The 17,873-nt window shown below is 53.9% G+C and overlaps 1 protein-coding gene across 1 annotated transcript in view; it reads right to left on the bottom strand.

Moving 5' to 3' along the window:
• The window catches only part of LOC100897435 (calcium/calmodulin-dependent 3',5'-cyclic nucleotide phosphodiesterase 1B-like), a 59,962-nt gene that overhangs the window by 22,923 nt on the left and 19,166 nt on the right, over window positions 1-17,873 (bottom strand). Inside the window, exons 4-5 of the mRNA XM_018638318.1 lie at window positions 8,972-9,176; window positions 3,506-3,619 (exon numbers count right to left, since the gene is read on the bottom strand). Of these exons, the coding sequence (XP_018493834.1) occupies window positions 3,506-3,619; window positions 8,972-9,176 (319 nt within the window). The remainder of the gene's footprint in view (window positions 1-3,505; window positions 3,620-8,971; window positions 9,177-17,873) is intronic.

Raw genomic sequence — 17,873 nt, 5'->3', positions numbered from 1 at the left:
GTGTCTCATACGGAAGAGACACTCGATGAAGTCGAGACCACAAGATTTTTTCCCGGACAAAATTTCAAGAACAGAGGACACCGTTCCACCATTGGCCCTTCGACGAGCGCACGTGACAGTCGGGGCACGTCTGCTAGACGTACACTCGTACACGTCGCTCCTTGCCACCACATAGAGTTAATATTGTCCGATCAGCACTCGCAATCGGCCGTTTTCTGGTATGAGCTCCGCATCCACATACCCCAAGCACGGGGCTTCGTTGGAGCTACGGTTCCTGCGGAAAACCTTGCGGAAAACCTTGCGGAGAACTTCGCAGAACCTTCACGGGAAACCTTGTGGAACTTAGACGGACGCCTGACGGGATCCCACGGAAACGCCGACGGCTGCCCCGCTGGAGCATCTGGGGGTTAGACCGAGTTCTCATCAGAACTGCGAGATACTCAGTCAATCTCGCAGACTCGCGGCAACAGGCTGAGGAAAACGGCTCGGAAGCTCACCAGGAGCCGATTGATGCAGGAACCGGAAATCGAGCGGAGAAAAGCGACCCCGCCGGCAGTGAAGAACACGAGAGTGACCACGTACACGATGAGCTTGCAGGGAGATGGATTCCGCACAAAGTTCGATGCGCGTTTGCCCGATACGCTGAGAGCGTCGCTCGGCGGTGACATGGATAATAATCGGCTTGCTGCGGGCGTTTGCCTTGATTGGAGTTCGCTTCGATCATTAGATACGCCTTCGAGAGTTCGTCTGCTCCCTCTCGACTACGGAGAGGCTCACTCGGTGCAGATGTTGCCACCGCTGATGTTCGACGGCACAGACCGACCACGTCCCGGAGGTTCTCTCGTCCATTCAAGTTATTTATAGCATCCAGAAGATGGGAAGAAAGCTCTCCCGCTGTTTGTCTCTGGCGCAATTAGTTTACCCCTTGCTAGATTGTTACCGTACTCGCGAGCTCTTGTACTGGTCCTCGGACTTCGATGTCTCCCGATGTCCCGGAACGAGCAAAAACGAGCTCGCTTCGTGGACAGAGGCTCCGACAGACCGAACGGCTCTTGTTCGCCATCCTTCTATTAAAGCACCGGTGGTGGCGGCTGGAAGGCCGAAAAGGGACCGACTGGCCTAAAGAGGTGCAGAGTACAGCGTAACGTCAACAGCAGAGCTTAATGGCCATGTCTCTCATCTCGGCTCAGTCAGAAGAGAGTTCTGAGATATCGGATTAACAAGCAAGAGAACTCCAGGCATCGAACAGGAGCACCCTGAAGCTCCTGGCTGCCCTGTCTGCACAACAAGACGGGGACGGTCTGGAGCTGAACGCACTCGTTGACGACTGAAGCCTTTCAAGAAGCGGGCGGTATCTTCCGGACAGATCCAAACTCGAGCCAGGCGTGAGAGAAGCAGAGGCACGGGGTCGATGGATATACAAAAGTACGGACGGCCCTTCGCCTGAAGACCAAGGACATGGATACGATTCAAAACTGACTGCTCCTGCAGGCGATTTCGCACATTGTTAGCACTTTCGTTGTTTGGGTCGAGCTTCCGGGAAAGCCCGTCTCACAGCCCCAAGTCCACCGTTCGCGGTTCCATCTTTTCTCGAGGATCTTCACGCCAACGTCGCGTCAGCGTCGTTTTCGTCCGCCTAACGGTCGAACGCAACATTCAGCCCCGCGAACTTCGAATTCGGTTGCGGAGACCCTCTCCGAAATCTTCCCTCACCGAAATCCGCTCATCAACGAATACGTAATATCAGGCCCAGGAGAGACTGGCCGGGAACGCATCGAGACTCCCCTTGTACATTTCACCTGCGTGGGGGATTCGAACGAGAAACTCTCGACTAAGACGGCAGCAGAATCGGGCCGGGACGAGAGAGCGTGCGCGCTCCGATTCCCTTCCGCTTTGTCCGTCGGCACGAATGGCCCTGCATGCCCATAGGCCCCCGGAACAACGAACACGACGGCCAAGAAGGACAAAAAGTCATCGGAAATCTGAGTCAGATCCAATTTGGATCCGCTTCCGGACCTCGAACGAGACGGCCAGGTGGAGCTATCGATGGAATAATGAAACCAGCCGCCCTTGAGGAGGATGGGGACCCTGGTTGCTCTAAAGACGCCGATGACCTCTTCTGCAGATTCCGATGACGCTCGCATGTCTCGCAATATCATATTCTTCTTCAGAAAGGGAATTCTGCTCGGCAACCATTTCGTCCTCTGGAATCGTGACGTATGGAAACGTCTCGCCTCCGGAAACGAAAGTCTCCAGTAGCCCGAAGACCCTCAGTCAGAGTCTCTCCTTCCTCTTATGCCTCCTCGTGCCGTCAGTCCGCAAATCGTGGCGGTCGCGGCCCACGCAGAGCTCGGCGTCCTGAATGACTGCCGGGCGTTCGCTTGTGTGGTCGGTCGGTCGGTCGGCCCGACCGGCCCGCCGGCCGGCTGATTAAGGAGGCGGGTAGGTGCAAACGGAGGCCATTGTAATTAAATTGGAGCTCGAAGGATCACTCCGGAGGAGCTGTCTATCAATGAACTCCAGCCAGCCTGGTTGGAGGAAGGAGACCGGGGCTCGGAGGAATTCACCTTCCCCAGGAGCTCAGCGGAATGTGACGGCGAATCTGAATTCCGACAGTCAGTCTTACGAGCGTTTGCGCTGCGGCTGACTTGGCTGACTTCGAATCCCAAAGCCGGGAAGAACTGCACATTAATGCGCTCAATTGAGTCGTCCTCCAGCGCGATGTCGGGGCGCTCGGGGGAGACGGGAGGAGCCGAGACTATGCCTCGCGTAAGAAAACAGTGTCCCCTGAAGACGAACGACTCTTTCTCCTTCTGGAGGCAGCACGCGATGAGTAAGTTATTTAATTTGACTGCCAAAATCGTCCTAAGAGTCGGGGCGGCAAGTCCAGGAGCCTCTGACATCCGTGCTCGTCGTGAGCGCGCAGCCTCGGAGGTCTGTCCGTTGGGAACGGGAGGCGCACGCCATTACCAGGCATGACAGGAAAACTGCTGTTTGATCATTGCACACGTTTCTCCGATGTAGGTACCCTTGGGCTTCAGCCACGCTCGCTGGCTTGATCATTCGTTGTGTTCGAATATTGGATGACTTTCGAAACTAACTCGAGGAGCAAACGAGGCAAGATGCACCAACACGTCGAAAATTCGCTTCGCACGCGTGCAGATTGCGAGCAATTTCCGTGCGCTTTTCCCCTTGCTTAGCTCGTGCAAACATGCGTTGAGGACAACCGACGCCTCATTAGGGCGGCATACATGCTCGTGCGTAATGTGCGAAATGAGCTTCCCCATCAATGACCATTTCTAATTATTGACGTCTTTAAGGCTTTCCGAACGATCATCGAGGAGAGAAAAGAGATCGAGAAGACGATCTAATAGTGTACATCGAACAAAGCGACGAAACAGCTGACCGGGAGTTGGTCGCCGTTTGCGCCGCGCACAGGAGACTGTGGAACGATAGTTGAGACGAAGTGAATTGAGCAGGGAACCAAACGTGCATTCCAACATACCTTGTTTCCTCCTGACAGACAGTTTCAAGGACGCAAGCGGCATATGTGAGGGTCTTTTGGAGAACTGCAAGAGGGACGTCGCCATGTTGGAGATGCGACGCGACCTCTCGAAGCCTGAAAATCCAATTTGTACATATTAGGCTGTGATCATAATCATAATGGTACATACCTGCTAAAGCATGCGTATGTTCTCGGATTCCTACGGAATAATTTGAGCTTGACGCAATCGTCCCCAGCTCCTTCAAGGGACAAGACCTCGTAGAGTCCGTTCCCTTTAATTGGTACGGTAATCAAATAACGTCGGCCATCTGTGGTAAATTATTTATTCCACGGACAGCAGGGAAACTTTGTTTGCGAGATCCGACGTCCCCGCGTAGGTACATGAGCCTGCAGTTATTCCTGGGACGGAGTGGTGCGCAGGGGGACTTACGAGCAGCGATAGCAACCCGCGCAGGACACAGCAGACTGAGCTGATGATATACTGAAGCGAATGCCGACACTAATACCCAGCTAAGTGAGTCGAATGCAAAATTCCTGGCGGATTTCGCATAATCCGACGGTCAAAATCCCATGCAAGAAATTGTGGAGCTCCGACTTCGTCCGAGAGCTCGAAGAGAAAGAAATTTGTTTTTGTTCACTTTCAGTCGGAGTGAACTTCAGGCAACCCGAGAAGCGTACGTCTCGACGTTTCATTTTCCGCGATGGCGGTTCCCGTACCGGGCGGGGGGAAGGGGGGGGGCAACGTTGTTTTCCTCCTCTCAGACTGCGGTCTCCGTTTCCTGTTTTCTGGATATACGGTACGTTTCTTCGCTTGTTTGTTTGGCCATGATTCCTTCGAGAGCGCGGAATCGCTTATCGACGAGAATATTTCTCTGCTGAATTCTCGATCGCAGGATTTCGGTACGAAGCCTCATCCGGAGCATTAGGATAGAGAGCTTCTCCCACGACTGCTTACTCGCTTGCGGGGGAGTCCCATCATTTTCCGGACCTCCCCTCTTTATCCGTGGGCTCATTCCTGCACGTTTAATACGCATTAAAAGGTCTCGCTAAATGACAATTAGGTAGGTGTGTGGTTCGGTTATGAGGAGGAACACAAGCGCGGTTTGACAGTGTCCAGACACGGTATAGCCTAAGCACCGAATATTTTTCTCAGTCACTGCCGCAAGTTTGCCGACCACGCAGAGCGAGAGGGACGGCAACGAGCGACTGGAATATGGTGGGATCTAGACTGGTAGGACCACTCGAGAGTTTTCCGCGTCGTCTATAAATCATGGCGCTCGAGCTTCTCCCCGAGAGCGATAGGAGTTTGACGTGGCAGCCACGCGAGCGAAGATCGACGTGCCAGGAGACCAAAAGTAAGTTAATTCCAAAAAGCTGAACGCTCCCACATTCGTCCGCGGAAAGCTTCATTCCAGCCTGTTCCAAAAAAGCGATCTCGAGCACCGTTTTTCCCCAATATCCTTCAACGGATCTGCGTGGAACTCCGCCGGTGAGCCTATTCGCCTGTTTGCCTCTGCCGCATACATGTGTGAGTGTGTAGGCACGAGCAGAGCCCGCGTGGGAGTTCGCTCACTTCCTAAAACCCAGTCCGACTCAATATTCGCCTTCAGTCAAGTTCTTCCGCGCAACCGGCGACGGACAGGCGAGCGGACGGGGGTTCTTGTGAGCGAGACTGACTCGAGGGGAAGTTTAGATGGATTTATGAATTTCAGAAACGGGTCCGTGCCTCTCTTCGGTCTAGATGGACTGACTTCCCGCAAGCCATATGTAGAGCGAGCCCCTGCAGAGGAAGTGCATCCATACTCTGAGGTACCTGCTCGGAAAACTGCGCGTCCGATTCGGTCTATCGGCTCGCTGGCTCCTCGCATGTGGCGAACGAGACAGAGCGGGATCCTGAGCTCCGCGTTGCCTCCTCGAACGCCGATGGCCGCGAGAGCATCAATCAAGAATCACTCCCTTCGAATTCTCGGAAATTCGAGAGAGACTGGCTTGCAGCAGAACCGACGGGTGGTCGAGTGGTTAGCGCGTTTGTCACTTCTCGTGCAAACGTGCATAGCCGCAACGACGCCGCTCGCGCGGGAGGCGGTGTGGGTTCGATCCCTGCTGCCGGAAAAATATGCAGGTACTCGGCCTTGATCCTCCTGGGTACATTTGCTCTATGGATCCGTCCTCGGAAGCAATGTGAATAACAGTACCCGGGACGTTAAACCTTGGCTGTGTGGATCAGCCCGAAAAAGTTTTGGCTTGCAGCAGAGCGATTCCCGCGCGGTCTGGAGCCTCGTAAGCAATCACGGAGACACGTCTCGCCGACAAGATCTACGCGTCCAACGTCTGGCTCGAGAATTGCAGAGGAAAAAATCGCAGACATTGGAAATCAATACGTCAGCAAAGCGGGACGAATTAGCCTACAGTCGATCACTGGGTCGTCGACTGTCCTGGCTGTTCGGTGATAGACCCGGAACGCTCAAGGTCCGCACCTAAATCGGGGAATGGTCTCGCTATGGCGCTTATCCCCTCCCAGATATTTGTTGCTTGTTCTTCGTATTCATTGCTCGCGAGTTCGCATATCCCTAGACTGGATGAGCGCCTACGACGCCGACGCTCCGGCTCCCCGCGGTGGCAGGGAGTTCCCGAATAAAATTATTATGATTCATAGATGAGATATCGGACTCCTCTTCGTGGATGGCCCGACGACGTCGTGGAAGCAATTTTCCCGGAAGCGCTAACCTTCTCCAACACTTCGCTCGGTCGGCGGTCCCGTGCGAGGGAACGAATCCGACTGCACTCCGATTCCGAAAGCAATGGAATGAAAAGAATACCGAGACCAAGCACATAGGGCTCCATGACTTTTCCCTCCTACGAGTGGATGGGAATAATGGATGCCAGACCGGGGAGTTCCCACGAGAGCATAATCGTCCAAGTACGAGAAGCCGCAGAATTCGGCTCGACGTTGCGGTCGGACAATTCCGTGACCGCAGAGACCGCTTCCTGTCCGCCTTCCTGTCGTCTCCGTACCGACTGATTCCCAGCGTAATAGTTCCCAAAGCATCAACAGACAGTCTCGGATCTGTTTTTTTCGAGGATGAGCGCTTATGAATCGCTCCTGGCGGATGCTATGCAAGCGGTGGCTAGTTTTATTTTTGCAACATCAATAAGTTGCTCGTGTGCCGCCCGCTCATATGGCATTGGCTCATGAGCCTTCAAGCCCAGACGGGACCCGTGACCCCCACACTCAGCCCATCTGCAGCAATATCCTCGGTGGGAGGATATTGGCTTCTGTCAACACTGCTGCGGTGGCGTTCATCGCAGCGCGGGGGGTCCAGTTAGCGATTGACGTTGTTCCTGCTCTTCTTCCTTCTGCCGCCGCCGCCGCGCCGCCGCCGCCAGAGTTCCCTCTTCCCCACAATACAATGTCCGGGACATCATTAGGGAAGCGCCGATTCCTGACACCACCAAAAGCGGTGTTGGGAAGCTTCACTATCAGTCAACCGGTCGCTAGGAACCCGAGTCTGTCGTTCGGAGCCGAAGTTATTTATATTCGGTCGTCGTCGAGAGGGTTCGATTTCAGCTAAGGACACGGTCTCGCGGCTGAGGTGCTTCCGGGTTTGAAAAACTCTGAGATTGAGGATTAGATAGAGGAAGCGAGAAGAAGCATCGAGCCCCAGCGCGTCGATAGTGCGTGGGTCTGGCTGCTCATTTAATTTCGCTATTTTTAGGAGTGGATCGAAGCTCCGGGTTGAGGTTTATTTTCGGCCGCTTTCGAAAACTGTTGCAGCCATCTAGGCAGTACTATTGCTAAACACCGGAACTCTACCGAGAGCTATCGTGGGAGGCGCCGCCGCTCCCGTCGCTCCCTCGATCACCAGCAGTGAGCATCTGACGATTTATATCATCAGGTTTCTACGCATTTCGATAACGACGCGAATCATAATCAATCAAGGGAGGGACGAACGATGATCTCAGGCAAGGCCTCGACGCTCGGACACGAACCATGATTGGAAAGGGGGTGTCAACACAAGTTTGCATAATCGAGAAGCTTCAAATTAAGGATCGGACCTGAGTCGTTCAGCTTCAGAGCACACCTGCGACCACGATTGGAATCGAGAGCGGCCGGGATCCTCGGAGAGGATGATAAGGAAATGAAAAAGAGGATTTGTGGCTTTTTTCCCGATCTCTCGCCGCCGCGTTCGCTCGTCCACCACTTCCTCGATTCCCTCGGCCTTTGAAGGAGCGGTAATCATTCCAGAGAGAACGAAGCGGGATATATTGGGCTCCGCTCCCGAGATCCTTCCGCAAAGTTTGAACACCTGATCTCCTGCGCGAACCGGGAGGAAACCGGAGGAATATGGAAGCGGAATGGACTCTCTCATTCCATCGCCGTTGTCGAATCAACATCAAGATAACTCATACGGCTAATGCAAAGTCGGCTCGCTCATCGCGTGGCTCCTGCATGGACTTTCATCAAGCCCCCGATCACTACGGGAGCGAGAGCAGAATTAGGAGCAGATCAGCCGCCGGAGGAAGCCTCGGAGGGGCTCGAGGAGAAGATACGAGAAGTGTTTTGTAGTCGCGGTGTGGCCGAGAGAAATGAGCAAGAGGCTCACAGCGCACGGGCTCGGGTACGGAGCTTATGATAACCTTCGCTTACTTCCAGTTCATCCTCTTTCACTGCTGCTCCTGCTGCTTCCTCTCGAGAGCTCCCTCCCCCTATCTGGCCAGCAGCGCTTAAAACGACCTCATCATCTGGGGTACATCCTCTCCCTACGTCGTTAGTTACCTTACCCTCGGGTGTATTTATGCCGTTCCTCTTTTGTTTCCCCTTTTCCTCTTCCCGATCCGTCATTTATGATTTCCCACCGGCGTTTCGGTAGATTTTTCCCCCATTTTGCATCGCCCCGCCGGCCGCACTAATTGTACGGCGCGTTCGAGCGCGCGCTTTGAAAGCCGTCGCGAACATCGAGTGCCGCTGGGTCAGTTGCAAGCATTGTTGAAACACTCGAGTTGATTCTAGTCGAAACCTTCAGTCCCGAGCCCTGGCTTTTCGCTGCCTCTCGGGGATAGGTTTTCAAGATCCCGATAGCTCTCTCGAGTCGTGTACGAGCCGCTTGTCGTCGGAAACATTGTATCACGACAGAAATCAGGAAATTCCGAGAGTCAATGCTCGGAGCAGCCCGCTCTTAATGAATGAGATCGCGAAACAGGCAAAGAAATGCACATCGATCGGGACCCGAGATCATCGTCGAGCGTCCGATCGACGGGAGTCAATAACGCTAGGGAATTTTCGGCGCTCGCTCCGAGTGCTTGCATTCTAGAGTCCGCTATGAACCAGAAACGATGCTGGAGAAGATTCCGACTTGTACCGGAGCAACAGCGAACGTCCACTGCGTGCAATGATGAGCGTTGACTTGGACGTGGAGCACACAGACGTAGCTTACAATTTTGAAAATGTAAAAACCGAACTCTCACCTCCGAGCAGCTCTCTCGCAAGCCTCGAGGGTGTCCACGGGCGGTGGAGCGGTTACCCGTCCAGCGGCTCCACTGGCGTTGCCCCCGACCCCCGTCGAGGTCGGGGGACCTTCGACTGCCTCTGGAGTCCCCGTCGTGGTGGTGTGACTCCGAGTGAGAACTCGTGGCTGAACGCGGCGGACGAGAACACCTCCCGACTGAGCGTCTGCAAGGGAAAATTTCAGTGTGATGATCCGTTCCAGAATAAACGCCGATTTCGAAAACCCTGAATTTATTCCCACGGCGGGCGTGGAAATCGAGCGCCTCGCTTCGGAAGCTCGGAACGAAAACCGAACAGATCGGCAGAGACTGAAGCACTCCTCCCATCAACCGGCGGCTTAGTATCGAGCTGGCTTCGGAGGCAAGATCAGACGGCCGGCTACCGAGCGGCGGCAACGAGAGTGCGGGTTCTAACAAGAGGTCTAAATGACAATAGACACCAACCGCAGATAGACGGCCCAAGAAACGGGTGGCCAGGCTCGCTGGTTGGCGGGCGATCGAACAAACATGCATGCAAGGATGGGAACAGCGACGCGAAGGGTTGTTTCGAATGTGCGAGGCAGCCCCGTACGGAAGTCAACAGATGCGTTGCGAGAACAGAAAAAAAAGTTCCCTGAGCTCGAGTCGTAGGCCACCCTTGCCCGCTCGATTCGATGACGATCATCCGCGCAGAAGCTACCGCACGGAGATGCCTCAAGCTGTCCGACAGATCTGTGGGCTGAATGTCTGTCGTATCGGATACGTCGACCGAACTGGAGCAGGGCAGACGATTGGAGGCCACTTCAGGCGGCAGCCAATAAACACACAGTCATGCGGAACTGTCATGTGTGTGGTTATGGGCTAGGAACAAGACGATGAGCCAACTGGAATTCCTCACGGAATGCTTAATGGATGGGAATCTATCTCTGAACACCAACGCCGGAATTATGACTGAGCCACGGATTTCTGTTCGTTTTGCGCGACAGAACTTACCACGTCACGTTGCCTCCGGCTTCGAGAGAAGAGCACGACGAAGTACCTAATAGCGAATTGATACCATTACGACATCGAGTGTCAATCAGTTGCGGATAACGGATTTGTTACCGCAACTTCCCACTTGGGCTGCGATATAACGGTGGGAAACTGATTGCTTCGCAGGAGTCTGTTAGATTGAAACGATCAATAATGAGCTGAAAGACAGAGCATTTGTTCCCTCTCGGGCGGCTTTCGTGGCCGCCAACTCGATCACGCTGCAGAGATTCCCATTCATATGTTTAGGAGATATTTCAGCTCGCAAGCGCAAACCGAAACGGACTCCGCGCACATTCAACTCGGGACGAACGCGGCAAAAAATATAATGGACGAGCAGGAGCTCACGTTGTTTCCGGGAGAGATATTTCTGGAATTCTCACGGATTACGGGCGCCATAATCCAACAATGATGCGCGATGATTACGGGAGTCTCGCCAGAGATAGGGTTGAGCTCATGGAGGAAACATCATCCCTTCGCCTATACGCTCCCGTGGAATTTCGCCGTACGCACTGACTTTCGTCTAACCACCCTCAAGGAGATGAATTATGGTAATATCGAACGAGCCCTATTAAAGGATATTATCGAGGAGGAGTCACTGGAGCGGACCGAGTTCATTATCGGCTACTTCTCCGAGGTGCGAAAGAAGGAATATGTCCCCTCCATCTTTCGTCATAATGATTGGCCTCACGCGTTTATCTGACTATCTGTTTCGAGGTGGTTCACCCCTCTCTCAGCTTCCCCTTCCCCAAGGGGCGTTTTCTCCCCTCCCCGCCAGTCGAATGTCTTCGTAAGAGGCTTGGAAACGAATCATTCCGTAATTCCTTATAATCTCACGTAAGCATCTCTGCTACGAGTCCACCAAGGATCACTGCTCGGATATGCGCAGGATTTGGGCTACACTTCAATGATCATGTTCATCATTGGCTTTGAGCAATCGGATGAACAATTTTTATCGACCTGATTTGCCGGAGTCGCGAGTCGCCACGGCTGGAACGCGAAGGAAAACGACGACTGAGTGAGCTGAGACGCAGCGTCCGCATTTGTATGAGGCCGCAAGCAGCCGCTGGGGTTTTGACCAACGCGACGGAATGATTTAACTCGGATTCGGTTTGCGCTGCTGGGAAGGAAGTCGAGATCAGCGATCGGAAACTTTTTTCCATCGATTTTCGAAGTCATCGACCCGAGAGCAGCAGCCAGCCCCGCACGGGCGACTCCACGCGAGATCCGCCGAACTATTCCAGAACACGTGGCGTGCCTCCTCACGGAAACTATAGCGATGCGTACATAGGTTGTAGACAAACCGCGGAGTCGGGCCAAGACACGGACGGTCAGCGACGGGGCTAATCAATATCTTCGACCTGTATTCCATGGCTTAGATCGGTCGGCAGACCCTCCGTCTTGAGAGCGCACGCAGCGACGAGCCCAAGACTCCGTGGAATATCCGTATATAACCCTTGGCAATCGAAGTCGTCGTGGCGCGGCGATGAATTTGCATCTGAGCGTGACATCGCATACTTCGTGACGACTGGGAGGAGTGTATGGACACGTGGAAAGGTTGTTCGAAGCTTTATAGCCCTTGTTCCCGGTCTAATCAGAAACCCGCAAACATCGTCAGGATGAAACATCGTTCCACGTCACCCGGCCATCTCCCGAAATTGGTCGTACCGTCGTGCAGCGACAAACTCTATAGAATTCGATCGCTTCGAGCTGACGACCGGCCTCGTGAGACTTGCATCGCTTCTGCTCAACCCTTCTCTGAGGCCTCTGAGAAGAACATGAAACCGGAAAATCTGTCACCTTCAGAGATCCACCCGCGGAGTGAATCTCCGTCCTGAGCTCTTCTCCCTTCCGATCGTCGAGTCGCGCGCTGATCTGTAACGTCGAGACGCGCAGAAGGCGGGTTGGAATTCCGACGCAAGATGCTGCGAAAACTCCGATCAAAAGTTTTCAGCAACCTACCGGAAAGCGAACGCTCATTGAGGAACTTGGCTTGGTCTAGTTTGCGCATTTTCACGCAAATCACGCAACGTTCCCACCGACGGCAGGCTGAGCTTTTCGAGTTCATTTAGCGCACTTGTATCCAGAGATTTCCCTTCAACCACTAAACGGCACTCCAGTTCATTTGAAGAAGTATTCCGTAGTGCTCGAGCAGGATACGCTCGTGTCTCGAGGAGGATTACCACATTCCGAAGAGCTGCATGCGACTCGGTTGCCTTACGCCGGCAAACTGCTCGGATAGCGGTTCGAAGCCAGCCGATCAGAGCCGCCTTTCAGGTGGGCCAGCAGCGAAAGATCGATCCTCGACCGATTCTTGTTGATGTGTTTCCCTAATGACCGCTTCGTCTTTGTCGCAAGAGATCATCAGCGTGTACCTAATGATTATGGGTCATCGGAGCGTATGGCATGGATTGTCCGCGACAATCCATGCCTCGCAAGGAGTCTCTCGAACGCGGACGTAACAGTAGCTGACACGATACAGCGCTTGGCCCAATCTGACATTTGTTTACAGGCATGCCGAATGAAATATCGACCGGCGGAGCATAATGATCGAAGGCAGCTCGATTGATTTCGGAGAACTCTAAAACCCACCTGGAAACGGTGCCCGGTCCAGACTTCTCAGAGCGAACTCTTGAGAAATGCACTACTTGAAACTAAAGTGTTCAACGCATTCCCTAGGCGTATGCCTGTTTCGATCAGAATTCATAACTCGTAGCGCGCCACGTTTCGCAGTGGGCTCGGTAACGCCCCAAATTAGATTTGTTGCTCCATCGACCGACGTCGGTCAATTCAAAGGATTCAGCGTGATTTCAGTACCGGTTCTCTCGATGGAACAGTGCGCCCTCACCGGGAAAGCTATTTGGATTCCGGGGGAAAGAAGTTGAGACCTGACTGAGAGTACGTATCGGCACGAGTTCACAATACCCTCGGAAGCGGCGTCATGCGACGTGATGCCCGTGATCTTTTCCTCAAGAGTGCCGTGCAATAGACGGGAAAAAAAGTTCCATCTGAATCGTCTTCATCCAGGACAAAATATTGTGGATTGCGGACGATTTCCAGCCCTGACAAACATCCTGACGAATGGGACGCCAGGATGCTTCCATCTCTTCTACGTTGTTAGAAGGATTGAGATCGATCCAGCGGAGCCAACCTCCTTTGTGTCGCGGGAAACTAAAGGGTTTAACCAGCAGCAGCCACAGCAGCCACCGGGATAACGGCGACGGTGGCTGGAGTAATCCATCGATCCCAAGAGCCGCTATGCTCCATCTTCGTCAACTTTGACCAGTGTGAATTAATCGTTCGAAGCTAAATTACTCTGCTGCCTAGTCATGCCGATAATCTAATCGCGTCGCTGATTCCACGCGCACGGCTTAAGAGTGTTGGCTCTTATGCACGCACTTTACGAGCGCACAGAGTGCTTAGTTTCTCTCACTTATTGAGGGGGGAATCGTGGCCGCGAACTCTTGCAAGGCAAATCCCATACTGACGGAAACATCTCGGAAGTTTCCTCCAATTATCGCGAATCCGGAGGAGAGGGGGGGGGCGTGCAGGACTGGAGGGGCTGGAGAGACAGTGAAGAGAAGATTTCACTGACTAGTGAGTCAGGAAGACACTGCGAAGAACATCTTGCTCGAGCAAGGACGATGCCGGGCATATCCGAACGGTGAGTGACCTCTCCTCGAAAATTCACTTCCGTCCCCAGAGTCAGAGGCGAAACTACAATTATGAGCACCGCTAGCTTTTCGAGAGCGAAGTTTAATGACTTGCAATCAGAATAATTGCCTCTGGCCCGCCTCGCGTTTGCCCCCGCTCAAATGAGGCATGTTTTTCCATGCGTCACGGGATAATTCGTCGTCGACGTCGTCGCTACTCCCGCCCGCGAACATCTGCTACGAGCTGCCGCGAGGAAGAGCACGGACAACAAGAAGCATGCCCACGACGACTGGGCCTTGTGATCATTCTCTCTTAAGCTGGGGATTGTGCGCATTGAGCAACGGAAGCAGCGACCTCGTTGGCAGTGTTTGCCCCCTTTCGCCGCCTCTGTTTCGGCTGACTGGACGGTGAAGAGCTCGTGAGCGAGCGATCGACCGGCCGACGGCCGCCGCCTCCGTCGTCGTCCTCGAGGATTCTTGAGACGTCGCAACAGGCTGTCGCCACCTGTAGTAAGAGCCGTCATGTTCCGTCGCAGGAAGTGGACACGCACTCATTCTTTCTCTTCATATTTTTTTCTCCTCTTTGCTGCCTCTGCGCACACAAACATATACATACGAGCATGCGTGCGTGCGTGCGAGCGAGCGCACTCTTTGCAAAAGACCTCCCGCGAGATTATTACCGCTTTTGTTGAGCGGGAACACGGCTCAAGCCAACCGGCTGACTGGCTGGCTGGCAGGCAGGCAGCCCGGACGAACAAGAGAAAGATCGAGAGACGGTGGCGGCGCTGGCTGCATTCCTCTCCGAGGCTCTCCAATGACAAGGAACGGAATTTCCATATAGAGAAAAAAATTTGAGTCCACGCTCTTCCGTTGCTATGATCAATGATAGTGGCGCCTGGCTGCAGCTAGGCAGGAAGTCGGCCCGCCGCCCGGCGAGCCGTCTCACTCCAGGAAGGCGGCGAACCCATCCGAAGCACCTCGTCGTTCTTCGAGCCGCTCCTCCAGCTCTCCTCCTCAGCTCATTCTGGTCCCGAATTTCTCGTTTGGATGGCTCGACTTCATTTCTTCCTTGAGACGTGATACCGCCTCGACTGGAAGATTTCTGATCTGGTTCCCTCCTTCCGCCCGGTGGTTTATTCGTTTTCCGACAGGAACTCGCTCTACTGGCTTCTCGCGCCCAATCGCATGAGGAGAGGGAGGTCGCAATTCCAGCCCGACGGCTAAACGCACAAAAGACCAATGATGCTCTAATCTGGCGCGTTCTGGATCAAGCTGGATAGATTTCACCCACAATATGCGTGGGTTGATGAAAGGAACCCGTGGGTGGCAGCTTCAAGCCACCATACGGAGGCATCCCAGAGCTCAATGGGGAAACGATGAGTCGGCGGGAACGACCGATTGGATTAGCGAGTCCCGACTTGACATAGCAGACCTGCCGCTTGTACGTTGTAGCCCAACCGAGCTCTGTGGTCTCTCCCGTTGGCCGACAGCCTCTGCTCGCCATAGGAAAGAGGATCCACCTCCGGAGCGAATCATAACAACAGCGCCGGCCTCGAAACTAGATACGGCCAACACAAAAGACGGGAAAATCATAATGAAGGTCTATATTGAACTTCCTGCTGATGAGAAGAGACCTTGGTCACTTGTTCGTTGAGGAGATTGGAGGGTCGAGGTATTTCGTCTTTCGTGTCGTCGAGGGAACCTGCCCTCGTTTCTCGAAGCGTTCCCTGCGCGAAAGCCTCTACGATTCGTTCCTCGGGACGACGACGAGGATGACTTCCGACCGAAGGAAAGTATTCGCCTCGCCGAGATCGCCGACGCCCCGTTTGCGGTTCGGTTTTTTGCTGGAATGAGCGCTGGCTCGCCTCGCAAAACTCCTGTCGGTGACGGCTTTCACCCGCGGGTCGGCGAGCCATGCCATGGCATTCACTCGCCGTCAGTCATTCAGCGAAACGCCACAGCTGATGAGATCCACCGTTTCCCGGGGACGGAGATTCGGAATTGAGCACGGCAGCTGTGGTCGAGCGAAAAAAATATGCTTTTTAATCGACGTTCGGTTGCATGGGGCTGAAGTAGGAATCGCGCCGCGTACGTACTCTTCACGAGAATAATGCATCCTTCCCGACGCTTCCGGCTACGAGACCGTCGTCATCGTATCGTCGTTAGCTGAGTACCTCAGAACCCCGTCAGGTGTAATGCGCGGAGGATGGCGGCGTCCTACGCCGGAGAGCGACTCACGGGGAATAAGGCCACGCTTGCCTCAGTCGCAATTACCGCATCGTACACGTCTCAATGTACATACAGAGCGCGTCTTTCGGTGGGAAGTCCTTCAAGAGTAGAAGGCCGTCGGAGACGCGGAAAATGAAAGAGGAAGCTTGAACACCAGAAGCGAGAACGTTCTCGCCTGCGGAGAAGCATAAAGAGGGTCGCAATTTCCATACTGAATAATTACCACGTGAGCCGCCGGCGATTTAGTTACCGACCCACCCGAGGACTGACCAGCTGGTCGGGGAAGCACGCGTCTCGAGAAGTACTCAAGGCGTACGTCGGCCGTTTCTGCGATTCCGTGGAGGAAATAAATCCAGAACAGTTTCACTCCCGACTAGGCGGCAATAGAGGCAGATCACGTGGCTCTCACATAACGACATAATAAAAGGAATCCAGTCAACCCGTTCTCCGGCCGCCGGTCGACGACTAACTCTTTTATTGTCTCTCGACTCCGAAGGGCATCTGGCTGGACGTCACGACCGGCGAGGACATTTGCGATCGTCCAGTGAATTCCCTTCCGTTATTCCCGACGACTTCGCCGCGCGAGCGAGCGAGATCTGACTGACTGAGCACCCGAGGTGACACCAGTCACCGACAACGACCTCCTCGGAGAAACTGCCTCACTGCTCCGAGTAGCGGCGGCGAGGAGCATAGAGAAAGAAGGACGAGCAATGGCAAGTTTTATTACGGGATGATCCAAAGCCTCGCGGTCTTCAAGGGGAAAACGTCGACTCGATCTTTTTGCCAAGTTCCCGCGTGCCCATTTCGCGGGCGTGACTCGGGCACTTGGGAGTGGATTCAATATTTCTCTTGCCTCACATGCGTTCTGGAGCAATTCCCCTCGAGGAATCCCAATTTCGAGTCCCGTTTTCGGTTGCAGCCTATCGGGATAGCTTTTCGCGGGAAACCTCTCAATGCCCTTCTCTTGCTGAACATATATCGTACTCGGCATTTAGAACACATCCTATATTTTCCAACGACGGAATTCGTCCTCGTCCCACTGACCTCATATGGTTTCTTTTTTGCCCCGTCAGAGATTCCAATACAGGCCAGGAGCTGATATTTTTCTCCTTCAACAATCCTACTCCACGCCGACCGGGAACACTATCTCTCCGGACGGGATCTGGACGTCGGCTCAGACGAACAATCAAAGGGAGGATTAGGGAGTGATAAGATGAGCGGATATGTTCTCCCACACCGAAGATTATTTTCTCGGCCACCCGGCTGTCGGGCTTCCACAAAAGAGGATAGATTTGTTGCGATCACAACAACAAGTTGCGGCGGAACTCGAGCAAGATCGGAAGAAACGAACATCTAGCCGAAGGAAAGTTCGGCGAACCACTCCTCGTTTTTCCTCTCGTGTTTCGCGCTTCGGAGCATCAGATTGCCTGTTCACAAAATTCAGAGGAGGAAACAGTGACGACTTCTCCCGGAGCCCCTCACCTGGCGAAACGGGGACTATCTTTTCCCCGACCCGGAGCCCGGTCTCCCTCTCTCTGGAACTTTTGTCAAGAACTCCGGATGATGATTTACTCCGATCCGACGACGACGCAGCCGGTGACGGCGCGCCTCAATAATTCCGACGCCTTATCGGAAGTCGTGAGAAAGCCTGGAAGGCTAGCTTCCGAATCATGTTTTGCGGGAGTCTTGTGGCCCCGTTCGCGGCAGCGTCGTCGCAGTCGTATCTGGATCCGAAGAAACCACTTATCGGGAATTCCCTGCCTCCGAGCAGAGAGGGAAAGGAGGATTTCCATACAGTTCCCTCTGTTTCTGAGAGCTCGCGGGTGGCGTCGATTCCGAAGCTTCGCTGGACTCACAGACGTTATTTCGGGACTGGCTCATGAGTTCGTTGAGAGATAGAGCTCGCTCCATCATCGAGGTACGGGAATATTGTCCCTCAGCGAAGACGCAATTTCTGTTTGTCGCTGCGAAAG

The sequence above is a fragment of the Galendromus occidentalis genome, unplaced genomic scaffold, assembly GCF_000255335.2.
Source record: "Galendromus occidentalis unplaced genomic scaffold, Mocc_1.1 scf7180000076873, whole genome shotgun sequence".
Taxonomy (NCBI): Eukaryota; Metazoa; Arthropoda; class Arachnida; order Mesostigmata; family Phytoseiidae; genus Galendromus; species Galendromus occidentalis.
This window is presented reverse-complemented; position numbering and strand designations above follow the sequence as displayed.